Source organism: Salvia miltiorrhiza, chromosome 3 (assembly GCF_028751815.1).
Source record: "Salvia miltiorrhiza cultivar Shanhuang (shh) chromosome 3, IMPLAD_Smil_shh, whole genome shotgun sequence".
In the NCBI taxonomy this organism is placed as follows: Eukaryota; Viridiplantae; Streptophyta; class Magnoliopsida; order Lamiales; family Lamiaceae; genus Salvia; species Salvia miltiorrhiza.
The window spans coordinates 4,828,748-4,853,462 of NC_080389.1; the positions used below are offsets into that span (position 1 = coordinate 4,828,748).

The 24,715-nt window shown below is 36.0% G+C and overlaps 3 protein-coding genes and 1 long non-coding RNA gene across 4 annotated transcripts; 3 read left to right on the forward strand and 1 right to left on the reverse strand.

The window, feature by feature from the left end:
- Positions 1–2,807: 2,807 nt before the first annotated feature.
- Positions 2,808–7,238, reverse strand: LOC131017134 (uncharacterized). The gene is made up of 8 exons (XR_009099444.1): positions 6,966–7,238; positions 6,799–6,873; positions 6,618–6,680; positions 6,400–6,478; positions 5,754–5,792; positions 4,293–4,595; positions 4,117–4,224; positions 2,808–3,381 (listed from the first exon to the last, which is right to left on the reverse strand). It is a non-coding gene; the product is annotated as an uncharacterized LOC131017134 (long non-coding RNA).
- Positions 7,239–10,240: 3,002 nt separating this feature from the next.
- LOC131018171 (cytosolic sulfotransferase 5-like) lies at positions 10,241–11,227 on the forward strand. Its single transcript, XM_057946889.1, has one exon. It carries the CDS (start codon positions 10,241–10,243, stop codon positions 11,225–11,227), a length of 987 nt encoding a protein of 328 aa, XP_057802872.1.
- A 3,387-nt stretch (positions 11,228–14,614) lies between these two features.
- Positions 14,615–15,635, forward strand: LOC131017135 (cytosolic sulfotransferase 5-like). Its single transcript, XM_057945869.1, has one exon. The coding sequence runs from the start codon at positions 14,627–14,629 to the stop codon at positions 15,599–15,601; it is 975 nt and encodes a 324-aa protein (XP_057801852.1). The 5' UTR covers positions 14,615–14,626; the 3' UTR covers positions 15,602–15,635.
- A 3,977-nt stretch (positions 15,636–19,612) lies between these two features.
- Positions 19,613–21,208, forward strand: LOC131017136 (cytosolic sulfotransferase 12-like). The gene is made up of 2 exons (XM_057945870.1): positions 19,613–20,022; positions 20,397–21,208. Exons 1-2 carry the CDS (start codon positions 19,700–19,702, stop codon positions 21,112–21,114), a joined length of 1,041 nt encoding a protein of 346 aa, XP_057801853.1. The 5' UTR covers positions 19,613–19,699; the 3' UTR covers positions 21,115–21,208.
- Positions 21,209–24,715: the final 3,507 nt, after the last annotated feature.

The following is a 24,715-nucleotide window of genomic DNA, read 5'->3' on the forward strand; positions in this document are numbered from 1 at the left end:
AGGGGTGGGGCTGTGCGTGTTTGTGTGTGGGGCGCAGTGAGTGTGTTTTTGTGTGTGTGTGTATGAGAGAGAGAGAAGTGGGTGTGATTTGGCAATTCCGGCAGCCACATTGGCAATTCCGACTGTCACGTTGGCAATCCGACTGCCACCTCAGATTAATTTGGGCAAAATTACAATTGGTGGGACAATTCAGAACAAATTACAAATTCATGTATTTTTGGCAAAAAAAAGGTGATGATATAAACCAGAAAATTGACAAACTTGATGTATTTTACGGCAATAACCCCTTTTTTTTAAAATCCTGATGGACATTTTTTAAAGTAATATATAAGAATGAATATTTTGATACATTTGACTTTTTTTTCTTCTTCTTCTTACACTACAAGAAAACTGGTCGAACACCGACGGACTATTTTCCGTCGGTATTTACCGACGGATCACCGACGGACCGTCATCCGGCAACATCGCCGGAACCGGCATCTATTTCCGATGCAAATACCAACGGACTACCGACGGAATTGCTACCGACGGACAATATTCGTCGGTAAATTCGGAATTTTCAATTTTAATAATTATTTTTATTTTTTACCGACGGAATATCTACCGACGGATTAAACTCCGTCGGAAAATTGGGTAATTTTGAATTTAATAATTATTTTTATGTATTACCGACGGATTACCGACGGAATATCCGTCGGTAATTTCAATAAATATTATTATTTATTTTTTTATTTATTTTTTCATTTTTTATTTATTTTAAATTATTTTTAAAATTAGTACCGACGGAAAAAGTCCGTCGGTAAATTATTTTTTTATTATTTTATTATTTTATTTTTTATTATTATTATTATTTATTTTTTATTATTTATTTTTTTATTTTAAATTATTTTTAATTAATTTTCTATATTATTATTATTTTTAAATTATTGAAAATATTTTAAAATTGATAGTTATTTTTAGCAATAATATTTTCTCTTTTTAATAAACGATAATATTAATTTTTTTTATTATCTTAAATTCGATCATATATTTACCGTTATTCTTTCGCCGGCACCACAAGTCTTAGATATCATCTCGACATATTCTAAGGTTATGAATAATGATATTGTATATTGAAATAGAGTTTAAATGAATTAATAGGTGCTAGTTATATCAATAATGCGTGTGTTCTCTAATGGCGACCACTCGAAAGAAACTTCAAGGTTAAGCGTGCTTGACTCAAAGCACTAGTAAGATGGGTGACCCACTGGGAAGTTGGCCAAATCATATGCAAATTAAGTTCAAAATACATTAGAAATACGAAATACTTGTAGAATACGAAGATAGGTTGATAAAAAAAATAAAAAATAATAATAATTAAAAATAATAATTAAAATTCCGTCGGTAATCGCGCCACCTACCACGGCCAACGCCGGCGTCGGAGACTTACCGACGGCGATGTCCGTCGGTAATCCGTCGGTACCCACCGACGGACAGAAAAAATCCGTCGGTAAATGATTTACCGACGAGCGTTTTAACGACGGGTGAAATTCGTCGGTATTCCGTCGGTATCTCCATTTACCGACGAAATTTTGATGTTTACCGACGGAATATTCCGTCGGTGTTCGGCCAGATTCTGGTTGTGTTATATATATATATATATATATATATATATATATATACACACACACACGTACTCCTTCCGCAAAATAGAGAAGTGAGAATAATGTACTTCTTGCAAAATAGAGAAGTGAGAATCTTTAGTGAGAATTGAAAAATTATAACAAACACCTTTCCTTTTTTCTCAATCGCCAACTGCCGTCTGACTTATCCAACATCCATCTTTGCCTCGAGCTCTTTCATGTGATTACGAGGTACTACCTAATAGTATTATTTTTTACATTTATTTTATATAATTATTCGATACACCCAAAATACAAAATCTTTTGCTTTGCCACTACTTCATGCTATATACTTCATTCCTCCCCTAAAAAATTATCACATTTTTCATTTTCGTTCATCCCAAAAGAAAGTATTACTTCCATTTTGAAACATGACCCCACATATTATCTACCACGTACTAAAAAATAGTGAATCCCTTAGGACAGATGGAGTATATTTCTTATAACTCCGCTCCTGCTTTGAGGTTGTTGGGCATCGCCCCTGATTTGAGGTATTAGATATCCAAATTATTTTTTTTTTAAATTGTTCTTATCCAAACAAAGGAAGAACACACTCACACTCTAACCCTCTAGATAACTCGAATCCCCGACCTATATTGATTGAACGAGAAACGTCTTACCAACAGAATGCGCTTTATCATCATTAGTTATCCCAATTATATAAACCTTAACACAAAACAAACACCACCCAAAAGTTCTAAGAGATACATAAAAACACTACAAAAAATCAGCCGATTAGCGACGGAATTTTCCGTCGCTAAAAATGAAAATTCCGTCGCTAATCACGGCTAACGACAGAATAACGACGGATTTTTTCTGAATCTAGAATCGTGGTCGCTAGCAAAAATAGCGACGGAAATGTATTCTGTCGCAAAAATAGCGACGGACTAGCGACAGAAATCTCTGTCGCTAAAACAGTTGTTGCCATTTGGTTGTTTATTTATAACTACGGATTAGCGACGAAAAATTCCGTCGCTAGTAGCGACAGAATAGCATTCTGTCGCTAATTTTGTTTGAACATTCCGTCGCTATTCCGTCTCTATTCCGTCGCTAAAAACAATAGATTTTGCAATATATTTTTTAATATTATTTATATAAAAATATTTAACCTATTAACACATTATTAATGCAACTTATTCATCAAAATATAAATAACAAAAAGTCTTATATCACATTAATTCATAGAAATCCAACATAACAAGTTCAATCTCCAACATAACTAAAAGTTAAAATCAAAGTGTTTAAAATAGTTCCAAACCAACATATAAAGATAAAAGGATCAAGAGGAAGATGATGAGCCTCCTCTACCACTATATAGCTTCGATAGAGCTTGCTCAAACGCCTCCTGCTGAGCTCGTAGCTGAGCCTGAATCTGTGCCTGAAACTGTGCCTGCATCTGTGCTTGTGCCTCGTCTCGTGCCCTCAGCTCTGCTCGCAACTTTTCCTCGCTTTGATGACGCTCCTCTCTCTCTAACTCTAACAGTTCCTGCACCTCCACCAACTTCTGCTGAGCAGTGGAATCGAGCTGGGAGGTTGCTGCAGAATCAGCACTCGATGAACCACTAATATAGCAATGCGCAAGAGAGCCAGCACCAAACAATCTCTTCTTCTTCGAGGGCTGGATAAGACTTTTGAAGATCTCATTCCTATCCACCTCTGGCACCTCATCTGTTCCGGGAACAGGCTAGCTCAATGTCTCAATACGCTCATTCACCTTCATCTACAATATAATTCAATATTAAACAAGTTAATTAAAACTAGTTATGATTAACAACTCAAAACTATTTATAAGACATGAGAAATAAAGCTATATTAGCATTTCATTTAAGAAATTTACTGCCTACATGCATTTTGAGTAGTTAAAAGTAGTTATAAAACTCATGCATTTTTCAGCTTGGTGAAAACTCAAGCAATACATAATCAAATTCAAGGATTTCTGTAGTTGGTCTTTTAATAGAAATACAAACATACACATTGTATTCATGTAACAATGTTTAGCAAAAGTTAACAAGTCATTGCCAAATTAGCCATAGTTAAATTACCTAAAGGCTAAAGCTATCTTATCTCCGTTGAACATCAAAGAATCAATCTCTCAAAACTGAAAGCAAGCAATGACACTAATATAGCTCAAGTCTACATGCCTCTGCGACAGAAATTAATCCATTTTGCACAAATTAAATCCAACAATAGCCAATAAAATAGAGATAACAAGAGCTCCCTAACTAAACAAATGAAAAAGAAGTAAATCCATAACATCACAACCTACGGAATTTTTTGGGGAGGGCATAGGTTCACAACAAGCAATACTTGGCAAACTATAAGGATAATCAAATTTACTGCCTACATCCATCATCAAGTAAAGATATGTTTCCTTTATTCCAATTAGCATTTCATTTAAGAAATTTACTGCCTACATGCATTTTGAGTAGTTAATAGTAGTTATAAAAATACTTACTGCAATAGCACGAGACTTCCCATCTGTGTAATCACCAGATTTTGTGACGTGAAACCTTTCGAACACATCGAGCTGGACCTCTTCTACGGTGACTCCTTTCTCTTTTGCCTATGCATTTAGACACATAAAGTTAAAAATTTAATTAAGTGAAGTTTATTAAACTAAAAAGTAATTACCATTTCCATGGCGTAATCCAAAGCACATCTTGAGCCACCTCTATGCTTTATGATCCCTGTTCCAACTCCATCTGGTTCAGACATCCTATTCCTTCGCGCCTTTTCTGCTTTTTCTTTCACATCATCCCGACCCCAATACTCTTTCCAACTTGCCCAATCTCTTCCAGGAATGAATGGAGGTGGATTCTCGTTGTTTCGGCACCTCTTGATCTTATGAATAAGATCTTTATATCTATCTCTTGCCCTTGTGTACCAATATTTGTACACAACATCTTCACTCAATCCTGTCCAGTAGAAGAATTTCTACAAAAAAAATCATCATTTAAACATCATTAGTTTTCAAACATCATTAGTTTCATATTCATTTTTTACCTTAAAGTCTTTGAAATAGTCTTTCTTCTGTTCATCCGACACCAATTTCCAACAGAAGCCATGATGATTCATTACTCGCTGGAATGACTCAGTAATCACATGAGAGACATCATGTGAGGGACATAATATCCTACAATTGACATTATGATGGTTAATATGTTGAAATACAAGTAAAAATTTAAATACAATAGATAACATACTTAGGTAACTGCATTTTATATAAAAGAAGGCACTTACAGTTGGAACTGAATCAAAAGTGTAGATCGATCGGAACTGAATCAAAAGTACAATAGTTGACCTGCACAGTTGAAGATTAAGTTAGTTTCCTCTGGCGATTTCTCAAGTCATCCATTAGTGTATGAATAATGTAAGTCTAATTATACATTAATTAGGTGAGAACTGCCCCCAACCATACACATTAATTCTCTTACAAATTCTTAATTTCTTTAATTCTTAATTTCTATCAAAGTATGTTCAGAGGCTATATAGAAGCTACGAAGCTATAAGCTGCTCCATCCCTTTTTTCTCGAGTCCAGCACTTTAATGTAATCAAGTGAAGATAATCAGGACTCATGAGAAGGTATAGAGCATCTATTGTATCAAGCAGTTTTAATCAACACCAACATGCCTAAATCAATACCAAAAGAAAATTGCAGAGAAGAATTAATAAAAAAATCTTTTGAGGAAAAAGAAAGACCAACACAGGTTATTTCTCTAATAGAAAGTGTATAGCAATACAGTATATACAACATGAGAGTTCGAAAGAGCATCTCAAAAAGGATAATAGCATTCATCCTTCAATGCTTGTATATAATTGGACATGGATTCAGATTCTATTGAGATGTTTATAAGATGAAATAAGCTTTCAAGTCACTGATTTGAAATAGAACAGTTCTATAGCATACCCCTGCTCGATATTTTAACAGACAAAGTGGTCCAGAAAGAACACATCTTCAAACACCTTAGATTGAAGGGAAAAGACAAATGAAACCACTACTACAGGTACATGAGTTGTAAATATTAAGAGTTAAGTTGGCTGATCTATTTACAAAATAATTTTCCCCAGTTATAGGGAGAACGAGGACATACCGCTACATGTGAAGGGATATATTCCAATACATCAATTATCTGCAAGAAGGCAGTGAAAAAACTTAAAGTAAGTACAAAATATAGAAGATCAGGGAGCAATTTAATAAAGGTGGCTAGCTGAGAGAATAACATGGTTAGCTCATCACATTACAAATGAGAATGAACTTAGAGATAGAGAACAAAAAACACTACAGGCCATGCTTTGCATTCTTCCTTAGGATATTCAACCAACTAATATGCAGTTAAAAAATAAAGATAACATATAAACATGCATATAAAGATAATTTTAAGGCAGAATAGCAACTTTTTTAGGTACATTGTCATTTTATGCCTAGGTGGTGAGCTAAATGATGACAACTTTAGATCAAGACACCCATGAAAGCCACCTTTCTAATCTGAAAATTAACATCAATCATCATTTTCTCTAAGATCTCTCAAAATACACAACATCCTCATTCACGTAGGACGACCAATCAAATCCAGGAAGAGACTAACTATTTCAAAAATGGTGATGATTAAGTAGATACAAGAAAAGTTGACCAAATAAATTAACATAAGAATGCCATCTGCCATATGTTCAAGAAGAAAATTCTTGCACTTAAAGTTCATGAAACAGAAAAAAATAAAAATAAAATAAAGGACTTACAAGGAGGTCTTAAAAGTGAGCTGACTCGATGAAAATCTGGAAAGTAACAGTTGGAGAGTGGAGTTTGTGGTGGCTAGAACTGAGAGCATAGCAGCAAGATCATCAGAATAATATAGAAGATAGTTGAGGCTATTATAATTTAGTACCTTGAATCAATTACATTAATGCATTCTTGTATGTATTATTGTAAACAAGAGGGAAAATGCAATTAAACATACCTTATTCAATAATTGCTCACAACTTTAATCTGAAAGAAGAGAGTTTCCCGGTGATGCAGTTTTCTAATCAAAATTATCAGCATTAGCTCTATATGAGATATGGTCTCCAAATATCAAAATTATCAGCATTAGCTCGCAGCTTATTTGAGGTATAAACTGCAAAAAGGGAGATAATGCTTACAAGCAACCAAAAAAAACTAGCTTAGCTCCTCTGTAAAATTCTTCACTCCTTTATTAGAAAATTGATCTCCAATTCCTAGGAAAACACAACAACCAAAAAAAAAACATGTAATGTTCGAAATTACATGAATCAGGAAAAGATTCAAGTGAGAGCAGAAGTGAATTGACCTCTAAACTTTCCGAAGCAGATGGAAGAAGAACTTCAGCCAATACTTCCACTTCTAGACCTACTTCGAAATGGATTACAACCTTGCAGATTGGGGATTCGAGTTCGGCCCAGATTTCTCGAAGAGGTCGGCGCCGTCGATGAAAGCAATCGGTGGAAGGTTAGCTTGTCGGAAAAGCAATCTAAGGCTTAGGGGGAAGAGGAGCTCGAGCCTCAGGCGGAGGGGTGGCGGAGTCTTGACTGGCGGCGGAGAAATGAAATAGAACATTGGATTTGATTAGCTAGGGTTGTTGCCGCGAAATGAAAAACAAAAGAGGATTTAATTTTGTAAAGTTTAACGACAGAATTAATTCTGTAGCTAAAATAAGATTATATAAATAAAAAATACTATTCATTTTTAACGACAGAATACTTCCGTAGTTAAATTTAAATTATAAAAATAAATAATATTAATTATTATTAACGACAGAATAATTCCGTAGTTAAATTAAAATTATTTAAATATTTAATTATTCCTTACTTTTAACTACGGAATAATTCCGTAGTTAACTCTTACGACGGATATTCCGTCGCTAATTCCGTCGTTAAAAAAATTCCGTAGTAAATTCGATATAAATTCTGTCGTTAATTGGCGAGAATGTGTGTCGTCGTTATTCTGTCGTTAATCCGTAGTAATTTTGAGACGGAATCGTTTTCCGTCACTAATTCCGTCGCAGTTTGACTGTCTTGTTGTAGTGAAATGTCATCATCTTCAAAATTCTTCCAATCCCCACAACTATCCCAAGAAGGGGAAACAAGAGATGACTGGTGTGGATAATAGTGTTTTCTTTCGTTGAGGAGAGGTCGGGGATTGGAAGAATCATTTATCGCTGGAGATGGCGAAGAAGATTGATCGGATTACTGAAGAGAAGTTTTCTGGGTCGGGGTTATTCCTATAAATGTAATCCTCCAATATATTCATGCGTGTGTGTTGTTGGTCTAGTAATAGTATCATAGTTAATGCTACGTTTGCTAGGCGTGATTAATACTCCCTCCGTCCACGAAATAAATATTCATATTTTTTTTTGGTCTGTCCATCAAATTAAATGAGTACTCATTTCTTTTTTTGGTAACTGTACCTCACACAACTCATTTACAATAGAAGTGGGCCCACACTTAATCAATTTCTTAAAATTTGTGTCATCTCTAAATGGGTACTTATTTCATAAGTGGAGGGAGTCTAGTAAACAAATGCTCTTTATAAAACAATGATATATATCCATTACGTTTGCTAGCCTTGTTAGGAGATAGTAAACCAAGATGAACTAAGGTATTATCCTTTGTATTTTGGCTGCTGAATTATGTAGATGGAATAGTGCCAATGGCGGATTCGTAGTTTTGTATGTGACATATGGGGATATATCCCAAAATTAGAAATGCAGCTTCCCAGTTATATATTACACCTTGTCACCTTACAATCTTTTACATTTTTACTTTGTTACTTTTGGGTTTCACCTCTATCTCAAGACATCACTTCCTGCGCTCAAGTTTAAAATTTTAGCCACTATCTTAGGATGATTTGCAAAAATAAATCATTTTTTTGGGCTCGCAAAATTTGGTCAATTATTTTAAATTTTGGCTTTTTGGCCACATTTAGCTCCAGTTAGGCATCTATAGGCTACCTTTTGAACCATATTTGAGCCCAAATATGACCCAAAATAGCCCGATTTGACTCAAATGTGTCTCATGCCGAAATTTAAAATAATTAGTCTGTTTTTACAAGTTCGAAATAAAATTGGCCTATTTTTGCAAACCGCCCTAAAATAGTGGCTTAAAAAAAATTAAACTCTCTTGCGCTCTCAAAGTTCGACGGTGCAGATCGAATAAAAATTAGCCGTACGTAGCCGCCACACTGGAAACAACCATCATAGTGAAAAAATGGTAAGCTTTTGATATTTTGGTTTTCGTATTGTGTACTAATGCAGCTCTTTAAGAATTATTCCATCTCCTATTTCAGTGTTGTTAGTTTGCTCCAAGCTGTTGGCTTAAGGGGGATGTTTAATGAACATTATTTTTGTTTACGAAAGAGTGTTGTTTAAGTTATATATTGCATATTCTTCTCTGCGGTCGCTGCTGCTGACGGCGACTGGAGTGAACGCCAGTGATGACTGGACGCCGGCGGTGATTGGACGCCGATGACTGGGCGGCTGGCGCGACGGCGTGTACAAGTTACAGACGTGAAGTCTTGAATTTTTTTTTTTGAAACAGTAAAGACGTGACGTAGTCTAATTTGATGGGGGTGAATATTTGATTTTTAATTGTTTGTTTTGTTTTATTTACATATAAAATTTAAATAAAAATAAAATATAAAATATAAAATAAAAGTATTAAAAAGTCAAAGTGCACTTTAATTGTTTAAGTTAAAAATAATTGTCTAACTCATGTATTATAAAGTGGGACTATATAACTTGTGTTTTTATGAAAAATGGTTATGTGATATTTCCCACCATTTCCAGTCAATAATGGCTCAGAAATTCGTGTATTTTGAAGCACTGGCGGCGGCGGAGTCGGGGGAGCTCAAGGACACACAATATTTTATTTATTTTAACCTTAAAATTCATATTTAAAAAGAAAAGGTTGTAGAACCATTCTAGCCAAAAAATTGAACTTTTAACTCCATTAATGCCATCTTTTTACTAGTATAAAAATTAAAAAATTGCTTTTATTTTTATTTTTTTTATCTGTACTGCTTTTTGCAAAATAGAAAGGTGAGAATCATTAGTGAAAATAAATTATTATTTTCTCATCGTCGAACACAAATCATTCTTGTTTACTACCGACTGTCGTTCAACCTATTTCATGACCGTCTTCGTCTCGAATTCTTCCGTTTGAATTCGAGGTATAAGGGTTGACAATGGGATGAATCTGGATCAGATCTTTCTAGGTCAAAATCAAGATACAAATTCAAATTTTTTAACTTAGGTCTGGATCTGATCCAGATCTAAAAGATCTACAAAGTTTCGGGTCTATATATTTTTTTATCTAAAATAAATCCTAAATAAAATAAAATTCATTATGACATCATAATAATTGTTTAAAATTTATACGATCATTCAAAAATAGGTTTATTACACAATAATTCATTAAAAATCCTAACTCCACCACTGCTTCATGTGATATCCTTTTCTGAATCAACTTCTCTTTTAAGGTAGCTAACCCTATTATATATATAGACCTCATGCATACAAACCTAAACACGACATAAACCCCACCCAAAAATTCTACACAATACACAAAAATGTCAGCATCTTCAAATTTTTTCCGATCGCCACAACTATCTCAAGACTTCAAAGAGTTCCTCTCCACTCTCCCCAAAGAAAAAGGAAAAGACTCTCTCTACCGCTATCATTATCAAGGTTTCTGGTACTTGGACCTCCTTCTAGAAGCTCTAATCTCATGCCAACAACATTTCCAAGCCGAGGATTCCGACGTCTTCGTCACCTCCACTCCCAAATGCGGCACCACGTGGCTGAAGGCCATCGCCTTCGCCCTACTTAACCGGAGGCGGCACCCTGCCGCCTCCGGAGACCACCCCCTCATCTCCAGCAACCCTCACGACCTCGTACCCTTCCTCGAGATGGGCCTCTACGGCACCAGCAAAGCCCTCGACATCGCCTCGTTCCCCTCCCCGCGCCTCCTCGCCACCCACGTGCCGTATTCCTCTCTCCCGGAGTCGATCAGGAGCAGCGGCTCCAAGTGCAAGATCCTGTACGTGGCGAGGGACCTGAAGGACGCCTTGGTGTCGGAGTGGCATTTCTTGGCCCGGTCGGGGGTGCCGGACTTGACGGTGGCGGAGACGTTCAAGGAATTTTGCGAGGGATTAAGCATCTATGGGCCATTTTGGGATCATGTTCTTGGATATTGGAAGGAGAGCTTGGAAAACCCTGATAGGGTTTTGTTCCTCAAGTATGAGGATATGAAGGCGAGGCCGGCCGCGGAGGTGCGCCGCGTGGCGGAGTTCCTCGGCTGCCCCTTCTCCGCGGAGGAGGAGGAAGCTGGGGAGGTTGATCGGATCGTGGAACTGTGTAGCTTTGAAGGTCTCAGTGGATTGGAAGTGAACAAGAAGGGGAAACAAGAGGTGACTGGTGTGGCCATTGTGGATAACAGCTCTCTCTTTCGTCGAGGAGAGGTGGGGGATTGGAAAAACCATTTATCGCCGGAGATGACGAAGAGGATTGATCGGATTGTTGAAGAGAAGTTTTGTGGGTCGGGATTATTTCTATGAATATAATTCTCCATTACATTTCTGGTTTAAACCACGAATCACAACTTAATCATGCAAAACAACGATGATCAATCATGTATCCAATAAATATTAAATAATTTATAATTAGTCAAATGTGATAATTTTAAAAAGAGGAAAATCTTATTATAGCCATCTTTCATTATAGCCCTAGTTTATAATAGATAAATTATATAACCATTTTAAGTTTAAAAGACTACAACACCCTTTGACTTTTTTGTACACGATGGTGTACACGATGCCACCACCGTGTACAGCATCGAGTACTCGATGATGTACACGGTGGTGCCATCGTGTACACCATCGAGTACTTCGATTACTCGATGGTGTTATAGAAAATTTTCAATTTTTTCATTACTCGATGGTGTACTCGATGGCACCATCGAGTACAAAAAAGTCAAAGGGTTTTATAGTCTTTTAAATCTAAAATGACTATATAACTTACTCTATTATAAACTAGGGCTATAAAACTTATGTTTTTATGAAAGATGGTTATATGTGATAATTCCCACTTTTGAGGATATAAGTAATTTTATTTTAAGGATTATTACCGTCTAAATACGCCAACTTATAATTTCTTTCAGTTTCAAATTTTAACATAACTTTTTGATTTTTTTTTATTAAAATACATAAACTGTAATACTTACTCTCTTTTTGAAATTGACCCACATTTCTTCTAAATTGAATATGAGGTGACAAATCTGAAAAATGATTAAGACTAGGGTTGGTAATCGATTCAGTTCGGTTTTAATCGAACCGATTTTTCGGTTATCGGGAACCGAATAAGGACAATTTCACTAACCGCTAATCGATCAGATTAGCGATTCGAATCGATTAACTGAATCGGTTAGCCGGTTAACAGGAAATAACCGATTTGTTTAATATTGATTTGTAAAACAAAGTTATTTTTTTCCAAACAGTAAAATAATGTGCTGTTTCTGCTCTATAACAATGCCCTCCTGACCACAACTAGAGAAATAATGGCTCCAGCTGTGTTCTTGGATCCATTGTAAAATTTCTTAAGAAATTATAGAGATTGGAAATTCAGAGTCATGGTGAGAATGCTGGTGATTAACACTGTTAACTTGATCTAAGCATATGTTGTACGGATTCATTCTCAAGGTGTTTAAGTTTTATTTTGTGGTTCTATATATAAGAAAACCGATCAACTGAATTCTAGAGAATTCGATAACCGAACCGGTGAAAATCGGTTATAGATTAACCGATTAACAGAAAATTCGGTTCGATTACGGTTATAACAAATTAACCGAACCCGTTTTACCACTCCTAATTTAGACTCATCGGCGATATACTTCAATACGACGTTGTACTGAGTATTTGTCCTCCATGAGTCCTAATCATCTTTCATATATGCCATATTTGATTCAATTCAGAGGAAATTGGGGTCTGTGTTAAAAATCAAGTAAGTATTAAAATTAATATTTTAATAAAAAATTAAAAGTTTGTGTTAAAATTTAAAATTGGAGGAATGTTTGTGTAATTAAACAATAATAATTCTTAGTTTAATTATTAGTGTTTATAAATTTAAAATTAGATTTTTTATTTTTTTATTAAATTAATTTTTTTAAAAATAAAAGTTAAATATATTTTTAATAGGATAGACATACAAAAAATTATAATATACCAGATCCGCACATTTAATGAGTGCTATACAAAGTCATAATTCCATGTTCATCCCACATGCATCGCCATGTGGTTATCACTTCAGCTTGGATTTAGGCTATTATTTTAGTTAGTCGGGACAAATTTACGAAAAAAGAAAAAGAAGTGAAGTTTGTGTATCAAGAGAAAATATTTTAATGTCACGTACACAACCAAAAATGCTATTCCCGCCGTCCGCGATATCGTTTTCACTTTCAGTTATAGAAGTAGGGTCCACAAACTTTCACTCACAACAATAGTGGGACCCAAACTCCACTCACTACATATCCACTATTATCCACCACTTTTCTTAAAACTCGCGCCATCCACAATGTGGAAACAAATTGCGGACGGAGGGAGTAAAAAATTCGTGTATTTTGAAGCACGTACTGGCGGCACACCCAATATATATATATATATATATATATATATATATATATTGTTTTTTAACCTTAAAATTCATATTTAAAAAGAAAAGGTTGTAGAACAATTCTAGCAAAAAAAAAAAAAAACTTCAACTCCATTCATGCCATTTTTTTTACTAGCATAAAAATTAAACAAAATACTTTTATTTTATTTTTTATTCGTACTTCTTTTGCAAAATAGAAAGGTGAGAATCTTTAGTGAAAATAAATTATTATTTTCTCATCGTCAAACACAAATCATTCTTATTACCTACCGACTATCGTTCAACCTATTTCATGTATGTCCGTCTTAATTTGTCTCGAATTCTTCCGTTTGAATTCAAGTGTAAGGGATGACAATAGACTGAATCTAGATCAGATTTTTCTAGGTCAAAATTAAGATACAAATTCAAATTTTTTTATTTAGGTCTGGATCTAATTCAGATCTTAAAGATCTACATGGTCTCAGATCCAGATTCATATTTATATTTTTTCTTTTGAAAATAAAGTTTAAATAAAAAAAATCATTATGACATCATAATAATTGTTTAAAATTTATACAGTCATTCAAAAATAACTTTATTACACGACAATTCGTTAAAAAGCATTACAATAATCCAAAAAAGTCATAATAATATCATCAAAATACAAAATCATCCAAAACCAATACGAAACATTTCAAGTTCAACAATATGTACTTGTCAAGGTTGAAATAAGGCTGTGGAACAAGAGAATAAAGATCTTTTACTATGAAAAATTAATGCAAGGGTTATAACATAAAAATAAAAATAAAATAATATTTTCCTTTTGTCCCATTAGTAATGTCCCAGTTAGTATATTGAGACGTCCCACTAGTAAAGTCTCGTATCTTTTTTAATAAAAGATTAACTATTTAAAATATTATTAATGATGAGTCAAACTCATTTTATACACTAATTATACTTTTTCTTAATTTTCGTATTAAAAAATAATGAGACATTACTAATGAGTATAAATTAAATGGATCTTTAGACCGGATTTGAATCTAAAAAATATGAGCTAGTCTTAGCCCAGATCCTTTGGGTCCTATAGTGTAAGATCTCTATATCCAAAAATTGGATCTGAATCAACTGATCTGAACCATATATCCAAGATCTACCCCTTCTAATATTAAATTTTTTTACATATATTTTAATATAATTATTTATGGCACCCGAAATATAAAATCCTAACTTCATGTGATATCTTTTTCTGACTCAACTTACCCCAATTATATATATAGACCTCATGCATACAAACCTAAACCCCATCCAAAAATTCTTCGCGATACAGAAAAATGCCAGCATCTTCAAATTTCTTCCGATCGCCACAACTATCTCAAGACTTCAAAGAGTTCCTCTCCACTCTCCCCAAAGAAAAAGGAAAAGACTCTCTCTACCGCTATCATTATCAAGGTTTCTGGTACTTGGACCTCCTTCTAGAAGCTCTAATCTCATGCCAACAACATTTCCAAGCCGAGGATTCCGACGTCTTCGTCACCTCCACTCCCAAATGCGGCACCACGTGGCTGAAGGCCATCGCCTTCGCCCTACTTAACCGGAGGCGGCACCCTGCCGCCTCCGGAGACCACCCCCTCATCTCCAGCAACCCTCACGACCTCGTACCCTTCCTCGAGATGGGCCTCTACGGCACCAGCAAAGCCCTCGACATCGCCTCGTTCCCCTCCCCGCGCCTCCTCGCCACGCACGTGCCGTATTCCTCCCTGCCGGAATCGATCAGGAGCGGCTCCAAGTGCAAGATTCTGTACGTGGCGAGGGACCTTAAGGATGCCTTGGTGTCGGAGTGGCACTTCTTGGCGAGGGCGGGGGTGTCGGACGTGACGATGGCGAAGGCGGTCGAGGAATTTTGCGAGGGATTGAACATCTATGGGCCGTTTTGGGATCATGTTCTTGGATATTGGAAGGAGAGCTTGGAAAACCCTGATAGGGTTTTGTTCCTCAAGTACGAGGATATGAAGGCGAGGCCGGCCGCGGAGGTGCGCCGCGTGGCGGAGTTCCTCGGCTGCCCCTTCTCCGCGGAGGAGGAGGAAGCTGGGGAGGTTGATCGGATCTTGGAACTGTGTAGCTTTGAAGGTCTCAGAGGTTTGGAAGTGAACAAGAAGGGGAAGGTAGCGGCGACTCGTGTGGATAAGAGTGCTTTCTTTCGTCGAGGAGAGGTGGGGGATTGGAAGAATCATTTATCGCCGGAGATGGGGAAGAAGCTTGATCGGATTATTGAAGAGAAGTTTTCTGGGTCGGGATTATTTTTTTAAGGATGGTATTGCTTTGCTTTGATTCTGTATACCACCTCTTAATATAAGTCTTAATTATACCATTTAGCAATTTATTAGTAAAGTAAACTACTGTAATTTCAACTTAATTAATATCGTAAAGAATTTGGAAGGCGAGAAATGATAAGATTTTCAAAAACTCAATGCCGATTGCCGAGAATATTATGGAGAGTATTAAATTCTGCTCGCGAAAATGATTGAAATCACACTATCCATCATCTTTATGTGTTTTTGTACGCCGACGGATCTTTTGTTCTTCTTTTCTTTCTCTACTCGTATGTTAGTGTTAGTAGTATCTATTCGGTATTCTTTATTTTGAATGAGAATTTCATATTTACTTTAAAAAAAGAAAATAATTTTTTAAAGAAAAGCCAAACTATAATTAATAAAGCTAAAAACTAACTATTGCTCTTGTTCTCGATCAAATCAAAGTTATACCTTACTCTGTCCCTAAAAATTGTGAGGTAATAGCTAGAGATGACATGGGTTATAGAAAAAAAAATTAAGAGATTTATGTTTTGACCAGTAGAGGTTGGGTCCCACATTGTAAATAGCTAGTGAAGACATGGGGATAAGGTTTTCTATTAGTTTAAATTTGTGGGATTATTTCAAAATAAGGAAATATCAGAATTTTTAGGGAGAAGATTTTTCCAAATGGTGCTTTCTAATTTTCTTTATAGTATACTCGTATATTTATATTTTCCATATAATAAAATAGAAAGATGAAGCATATATTTCACATCTCATACGGAAAAATTAATTGCTAGCATCGGTCAAACGTAATATTTTATGATAATTAATTAAGTTTAGAAGCAAACAAAATATGGAAAGAGGATTTATGTTATGCTTTAAAAGGTATCATTTTATAGGGATATTTGTCGTAAAATATACGAACTTTCAACAAATTCTGAGTTTTCCCATGACCTTTAAAATTTGAAAAAAAATACACAAACTTTTGATTTATTCTAGTTTTTCCCACGAGTATGAAATACTCTCAAATAGAAGCTGATTTTAGGGCTTTTGATTTAGATTTTTTGATACTTAAGCGTGTACATCAACTTTATTATGACATCTTTATTATCCCTCACGCTTAAGTATCAAAAAATTCAAGTCAAAAGCCCTAAAATCGACTTCTACTTTAGAGTATTTCATACCCGTGGGAAAAATCAGAAAAAATCAAAAGGTTGTGTATTTTTGTTTCAAATTTTAAAGGTCATGGGAAATAGTAGAATTTGTTGAAAGTTCGTGTATTTTACGGAAAATATCCCCATTTTATATATTATAATAATCAATTTTGAAGGGTTCAAACTCATTTAGAATTCTAATTGCAGTGAGCTAGATTTTTGTATAATAATAATAATAATAATAATAAATAAATAAATAAAATTTTATAAAATAAGACTCTTTTATACTCCATATGATTTCCAACGTTCATCCTTACAAGTCACAATCAGGGCTGGACCTGATATTTCAGAGGTCCAACCCAGAAACAAAAAAAATGGGTCCTTTAACCCATGAAACATCAGTATTTTTAATGTAGAGTGATTCTATTTGTAGCTCTCATTTTACTCTTTATAGCCTCCTACTTAATTAATAATTAAAAATAATAAAAATTTTACTAATTTACCCTATACTACATAACCCCAAATTAAATTAATTTACCCTAAGCCAGCCCTCAGCTTCATTGCTGCTGGAGTCCTTCCGACGACAACAACCAACTAGAAGAACCACAAGAAGAGCAGCAATTCCAGTGCCAACCCCTCCTCCGATGGCGGCTCTGTGATTTTTTTCACGACTGTCTTTCCCCTACCGCTATTTCCACCACCCACTGTGTATCGAAGAAACAACAAAGAGAGAAAAGCCAAATGTCGCGGCTTGGATCTTGGGCCAGAGAGAGAGAGAGTGACTGTAGTGAATGGTGAGTGAGGGTATATATAAGCTCATGTCTTTCATCTTCACCCTATTATATTATATCCAATACGTGGACTGCAGTCGTTATTTCAAATTAATATATGGACTCGTGAATTTGGGAGTTGTAAATACAAAATGCACCAGAGTTGCTGCTCTTCTGAATATACAGAAACTATCACCATCGACGGAGGGATGTACGAGCACTACCGGATACACGAAAACTATCTGCACAACACCGTCTGGGAGATGCTTGGCACCGACCTCTCCGACAACGTCATCATCGACCACTCTCACGGCGGCTCCGGCGCTGCCTCCATCTGTTTAGCTGCCTCGCAGATCGACCATTCTTGATCATTTTTCAGAGGGGCTATAAAATTTAGGGGCTAGAGGATAAATTAGTAAAATTTTAATTATTTTTAATTATTAATTAAATAGAGGGCTATAAAGAGTAAAATGGTGGCTATGAATAGAATCACCCTTTAATGTAAAATAGAGAAGTGCATAATGGCCTTCTATATTTGTGTGGCTACATAACTTTAATCTATAAAGTGCACCAAATCAAAAAAACAATGATCAAATATATATTTATTGAATTCATTTATATGATCTTTTAGTATTTTGAGAAAAAAAAAAGTATCAATAACATCTTCAAGATTAATTATTTTAAATACCTTATCAATGTATAAAATTATTTTGTTGAAGCTATAATAACTAGTGTACGTAGTTAATAATATCCTAATTAATGCAATTAAAACATTGAAAAACAATACAAAGTTTTAACATCTCAAGAATTTCACCAGTCGATCGACTTTATTTTGATGACACTTGCAATTCAGAAAATAAATCTTCAATGTCAATTACAAATAATATTTTTCTTTAATAATTTTAAGTTCAATAAATCTTGTAAATTATAATTAATGAAACGTTTCTTAAAATTTAGAGCCCTTCAAATTTGAGGGCCACGTTAGTTTAACTTGAGGGGTGGTCTTGGGTATAATCAGGTATATCGTATAATTGAATTTGACCCGTATTTTAATTCAAATTCACATTCCGATCTAAATCGTGTAAATGATACTATTTTGTTATACAAATGACACTGTTTGTAATTGATACTATTCTGTTATACAAATGACACTGCGTATAAAAGACACTATAACATTGTAAATGACACTCTCTATAATTGTAACTATTCAGAAATATAAATGATACTTCCTGTAATTTTATTTTGAAAGGTGATACTTCCTGTAATTGACACTATATATAAGATTGTAAATGACACTATAATATTTAATGACGCTATACATTTTAAAATGTTACAGTGTCATTTATATAATCGAACAGTGTCAATTATAGGCAGTATCATTTATATAATCGAATAATGTCATTTACACGATTTGAATTATAATGCGGGTTCGAATTCAAATGCAAATCCAAATCTAAATATAGGTCAACTTGATTTTACAATGCACTCGGTTATACCTAACTTTTTGTATTAATTCAATGGGATATTAATGTTGCCGCCATTGTATTTAATAATTTCAATGCGATGTTGATGTCGCCGCCATTGTATTTAATAACTTTAATGTGATGCTTGTATTCAACTTACGCTATTGGTTATCAAATCAGTTTCAATTAGGCTACTATTTTAATTAATCGTGACAATTTAGAAAAAATAAAAGATAAAAAGAAGTCAAGTTTGTATAGTAGGAGAATATTTTAATGTCACGTGCACACCCAATACTGGCTCATGTTTATTTTATTTTATTTTAATTTTTAATCTTAGAATTCATGACTTTTTTATTTTTTATTATTTTTTTAATTTCGATTTTAACATCATTCTAGCCATTTTTTTTAAACTTCAACTCCATTCATGCCATTTTTTTTTCACTAGTATGTCTATAAAATTAAAAGTTTACTATTTTTAGTGAAAATAAATTATTTCTTCTCATATATTCTCAAACTTTTGTTCCAAGATACTATCATGCCTTCTAATATTAAATATTTTTTACATTTAGTTATTATATAAATATAATTATTTATCGCAACTCAAATATATATAAAGTCTACGTACGCCACTACTTTATGCTATATTTCGCCTCTGCTTTGAGGAAGTAATCCCAATTACATATATATAGGCCTCACACATACAAACCTAATGCACAATTAAAAATGTCATCATCTTCAAATTTCTTCAAATCGCCACAACTATCCCAAGACTTCAAAGAGTTCCTCTCCACTCTACCCAAAGAAAATGGACTCGAAAAAGACCCTCTCTACCTCTATCAAGGTTTCTGGTACTTAGACGTCTTTCTTGAAGGTGCAATTTCAATCCAACAACATTTCCAAGCGGAGGATTCCGACGTCTTCGTCGCTTCCACTCCGAAATGCGGCAGCACGTGGTTGAAGGCGATTGCATTCGCCCTACTGAACCGGAGACGGCACCCTACCCAGGGACGGAGCCAAGCCCCGGGCATGATCCGGCAAACGCCCGAGTAATTTTCTCAATTATTATATTTAAGTTTTATTTTGTAACCCGTCATATCCACGAAAATTATGGTATTTTTGGGCATTATGACCTGTTCACAATATATGCGGTACCGTGTTTTTATTTTGGTACATATACCCTTATATTTTTCAACTTATTCACGCACATTTAATATTTATAAAAACTCATCTAACAAATCAATTTTTGCGGTGAGTATTGTTCTTTCAATCATTTATTAAAATTCGTGCCATCAAATCACATCACACTAAAAGTATTTTTTTTTTCTTCTGATTTTTCATATATAAAATTGTAATTTTGTTAATTCAAGCTTGTTCCTAAATACACAAATCTAATTTTGCCTGCTCATTTTTAAAATTCTAGCTCCGTCCCTGACCCTACCGCCTCCGGAGACCACCCCCTCCTCTCCACCAACCCTCACAACCTGGTGCCCTTCCTCGAGATTGGCCTCTACGGCGGCAACAAAGCCCTCGACATCGCCTCGTTCCCCTCCCCTCGCCTCCTCGCCACACACGTGCCGTATTCCTCCCTGCCGAAGTCGATCAGGAGCAGCGGCTCCAAGTGCAAGATCCTGTACGTGGCGAGGAACCCGAAGGACGCCTTCGTGTCGATGTGGCACTTCCTGGCCAAGGCGAGGAAGCTGGACTTGACGATGGCGGAGGCGTTCGAGCTATTCTGCGAGGGATTGAGCGTCTATGGCCCATTTTGGGATCATGTTCTTGAATATTGGAAGCAAAGCTTGGAAAACCCTGAGAGGGTTTTGTTCCTCAAGTACGAGGATATGAAGGCGCGGCCGGCTGTGGAGGTGCGCCGCGTGGCGGAGTTCCTCGGCTGCCCCTTCTCTGCGGAGGAGGAGGAAGCTGGGGAGGTTGATCGGATCTTGGAACTGTGTAGCTTTGAAGGTCTCAGAGGTTTGGAAGTGAACAAGAAAGGGAAGGTAACGGTGACTGGTGTGGATAACAGTGCTTTCTTTCGTCGAGGAGAGGTGGGGGATTGGAAGAATCATTTATCTGCAGAGATGGCGAAGAGGATTGATCGGATTGTTGAAGAGAAGTTTTCTGGATCAGGATTATTCCTATAAATATTATAATCCTCCAATATATTTCTGTGTGTGCTTGTTGATCCAATGATCGCGTGGTTAATGCTTAAAGTTAAAAGCTTTCTCGTTTGAACTAGTAGTTGGCCACGCGATAATCCTCCAATTTATTTATTATTATGAGAATTTATTTGGAAAAATATAAGAATTTATTATTATTATTATTACTCCAATTGGAATTTCTGTGAGATGCGTTTTTTGTAAATATTGTGCGTGAATGGGATAAAGATATAAATGTATGTACCCTCAAATGGAAAGACCACGATTATTGTGAATGAACGAAAATTATAAAAAGGGCAATGGAAGGAGTAGTTCGTAAGACTTCAATTTTTAAGTTATATATTTATTTTTATTTTTATTTTTTATTTAACCGGGGGGGGGGGGGGGGGGGGTTCGCCAAAACTGGTAGCAATTGTTTGTGGGGGTTTAGCTATTTTAGCAATGGGACTTCGATTATTGGGAGAAAGAAGAAGGAGGTATTAAGCTACTTAAGGGACAGACTTTGGAAAAAAGTACAAGGGTGGAAAGAGAAGAAACTGTCCAAGGCCGCGGGCAAAGAGATCTTAATTAGAGTGGCGCAAGCTATCCCAGCCTTTTGTATGGCCATATTTTCTCTTCCTACCTGTCTCACTGATGAACGTGAGCGTATGATGAATAACTTTTGATGGGGTAATAAGGGTGGTACTGGCCGAGGCTGAGAGATCAATTAGATGAAATGGGATAAGTTATGTGTTGGAAATGCAATTGGGGGTTTAGATTTCAAAAGCTTGCAGCTTTTTAACATTGCAATGCTAGGTAAGAACGTGAGCTATTTTTTTAAGGTCATGTGCAATTTATAAATTCGGTGATAGTTCGTGTATTTTTTAGCTATTAACCCAAAAAATAATAATATGCTGGATCCCATCTGCACAATTAGTGTTGGAATATAAGTATATAAATGGAGAATTTTATTTAATTGATGTGAGAAATTATTTGGAGGATGATACTTATAATGAAGAAGCTACTATATAAGAATTAATGTGTAGGTGTGCGTGTGGACGTGAAAATGAAAAAAGGGAACACCTTGATTTTTTTAAGCTTTTAACTTGCTTTTTTCTACATGCCACAATACAAAAGCTACACACACATATATATAGCCTCCATAGGTCGGTTAAGTATTTGCTAGAACAATCTAGCTATGCAATTTTCTAAATTAATCTACTAGGTTCTAGATTAGTCTTTTGCTTATACTTTTCAATTTCACACGTGCACTAGCTAGTAGATTCTAGGTTGTTTTTACTACATTTTCTATTTCTATTATTTATTATTTTCATACAAAATATCTTCTTCCTAAATCAAGTTTAATTTATTATTCCAACACTCCCCCTTAAACTTGATTTGTCATTCCGAGCAAACTTCTCAGCTTGATAAAATCTTCATGCTTGAGTGGCTTTGTGAAGATGTCTGCGATTTGATCTTGCGATTTCACGTACTCCACTTGAACCTCCTTCTTTGCAATGCATTCTCTGATGTAGTGGAAGCGAGTGTCAATATGCTTACTTCGATTATGAAACACCGGATTCTTTGAGAGCGCGATTGCTGACTTATTATCCACGCAAATAGTTGTTGGCTCCTTTTGTGGCCATCCGAGCTCCATTAATAGGCTTCTGAGCCAAACTGCATGGCAAACACTGGATGTGGCAGCCACATATTCAGCTTCACATGTTGACAGCGTGACTATGGGTTGCTTCTTCGACATCCAGGTGAAAGCAGTGTCTCCCATGAAAAATACGAATCCGCTTGTACTCTTCCGATCATCATTATCTCCAGCCCAATCGCTATCACTATACCCAACAAGCTTATAATCATCAGTACTTGAATAGAACAGGCCATAGTTGAGCGTACCTTTGAGGTATCGTAGTATTCTCTTTGCCGCCTTAAAATGCGTAGTGGTTGGATTCTCCATATAGCGACTCACGAGTCCTGTCGCATAAAGAATGTCCGGTCTTGTGCAAGTTAAGTACCGTAAGCTTCCAACCAAGCTCTTGAACAATGTCGGGTCCACCTTTTCTCCTCCATCATTCTTGGATAATTTTATCCCGCATTCCACTGGCGTGTTGATTGCTTTGCAGTCCTCCATCTTGAACTTCTTGAGAATTTCCTTGGCATATCCTTCTTGTGTGATGAAGATCCCATCTTCAAGTTGCTTGACTTCCACGCCGAGGTAGTACGCCATCAGCCCAATGTCTGTCATCTCAAACTCCTTTGACATGGCTTTCTTGAACTCCTCAATCATCTTTGGATTATTTCCTGTGAAAATCAAATCATCTACATACAAGCACACAATTAAGATATCTCCTCCATTGGCTTTCACGTAGAGAGCATGCTCGTGAGGGCATTTGGTGAAACCATTCTCCTCCAAGTACTTATCGATCCTGCTATTCCATGCCCTTGGTGCTTGCTTTAATCCGTATAGGGCCTTCTTTAACTTCAAGACTTTATCTTCTTGCCCTTTCACCTCGTAGCCCATTGGCTGCTTGATATAGACTTCTTTGTCTATATACCCATTCAAGAAGGCTGACTTGACATCCATTTGATAAATCTTCCATCTATTTTGGGCTGCAAGAGAGAGTATTAGTCTGATAGTTTCTAAGCGAGCAACGGGAGCAAATACCTCATCATAATCAATTCCAGCTCTTTGGCTATATCCTTTTGCGACGAGCCTCGCTTTATATCTTTCCACTTCACCCTTGGAATTCTTCTTAACTTTATACACCCACTTGACTCCAATGGCCTTGTGCCCTTTTGGTAGTGTCACGAGCTCCCATGTATCATTCTTCTTTATGGCTTTGATCTCTTCATCCATCGCGACTCGCCAATTTTCACTATCTGCTGCTTCTTCAAAGCTAACAGGCTCACAATCAGCAAATAGACAAAATAAGGTAAGATCTTCTAACCTTTCAGTATCCTCATATATCTCGCCCAAACTCCTTGCTCGTGGTGTAGCTCTTTCATTTAAGAAAGATGGTGGCGAGTCTTCAGTAACTTGTATAGGTGAAGCTGGCGGAGTCACTGGCTCTTGTTGGACTTCTCCAACTTGCTCTTCTGCTCTTTGTTCTTCTAACTGTGGGATGTAGGTGAAGTCACCGCTGGAGCTAAAATCCCAGACTCCTTCTTCGTCGAACTCCACGTCTCGACTTATTATTGTTTTCTTGGTATTTGGATTATATAACTTATAACCTTTAGAGTTAGAGTCGTACCCGATAAATATGAATGCTTCACTTTTGTCATCAAGCTTCTTCCTTCTCTCATCTGGTACATGCACGTAGGCTTTGCTTCCAAATACCTTTAGGTGAGAAATTCCTGGCTTTCTCCCACTCCAAGCTTCTTGTGGAGTCATTCCCCACACGCTCCTTGTCGGCGATCGGTTGGACAGGTACACCGCGCACGCCACTGCTTCTGCCCAGAACTCTTTAGGCAGATTCTTCGTCTTTAGCATGCTCCTCGCCATCTCCATGATTGTTCTGTTTTTTCTTTCCGCCACTCCATTTTGTTGGGGGGATCTCGGAACTGTCAGGAGTCGTCGAATTCCATTTGCTTCGCAAAA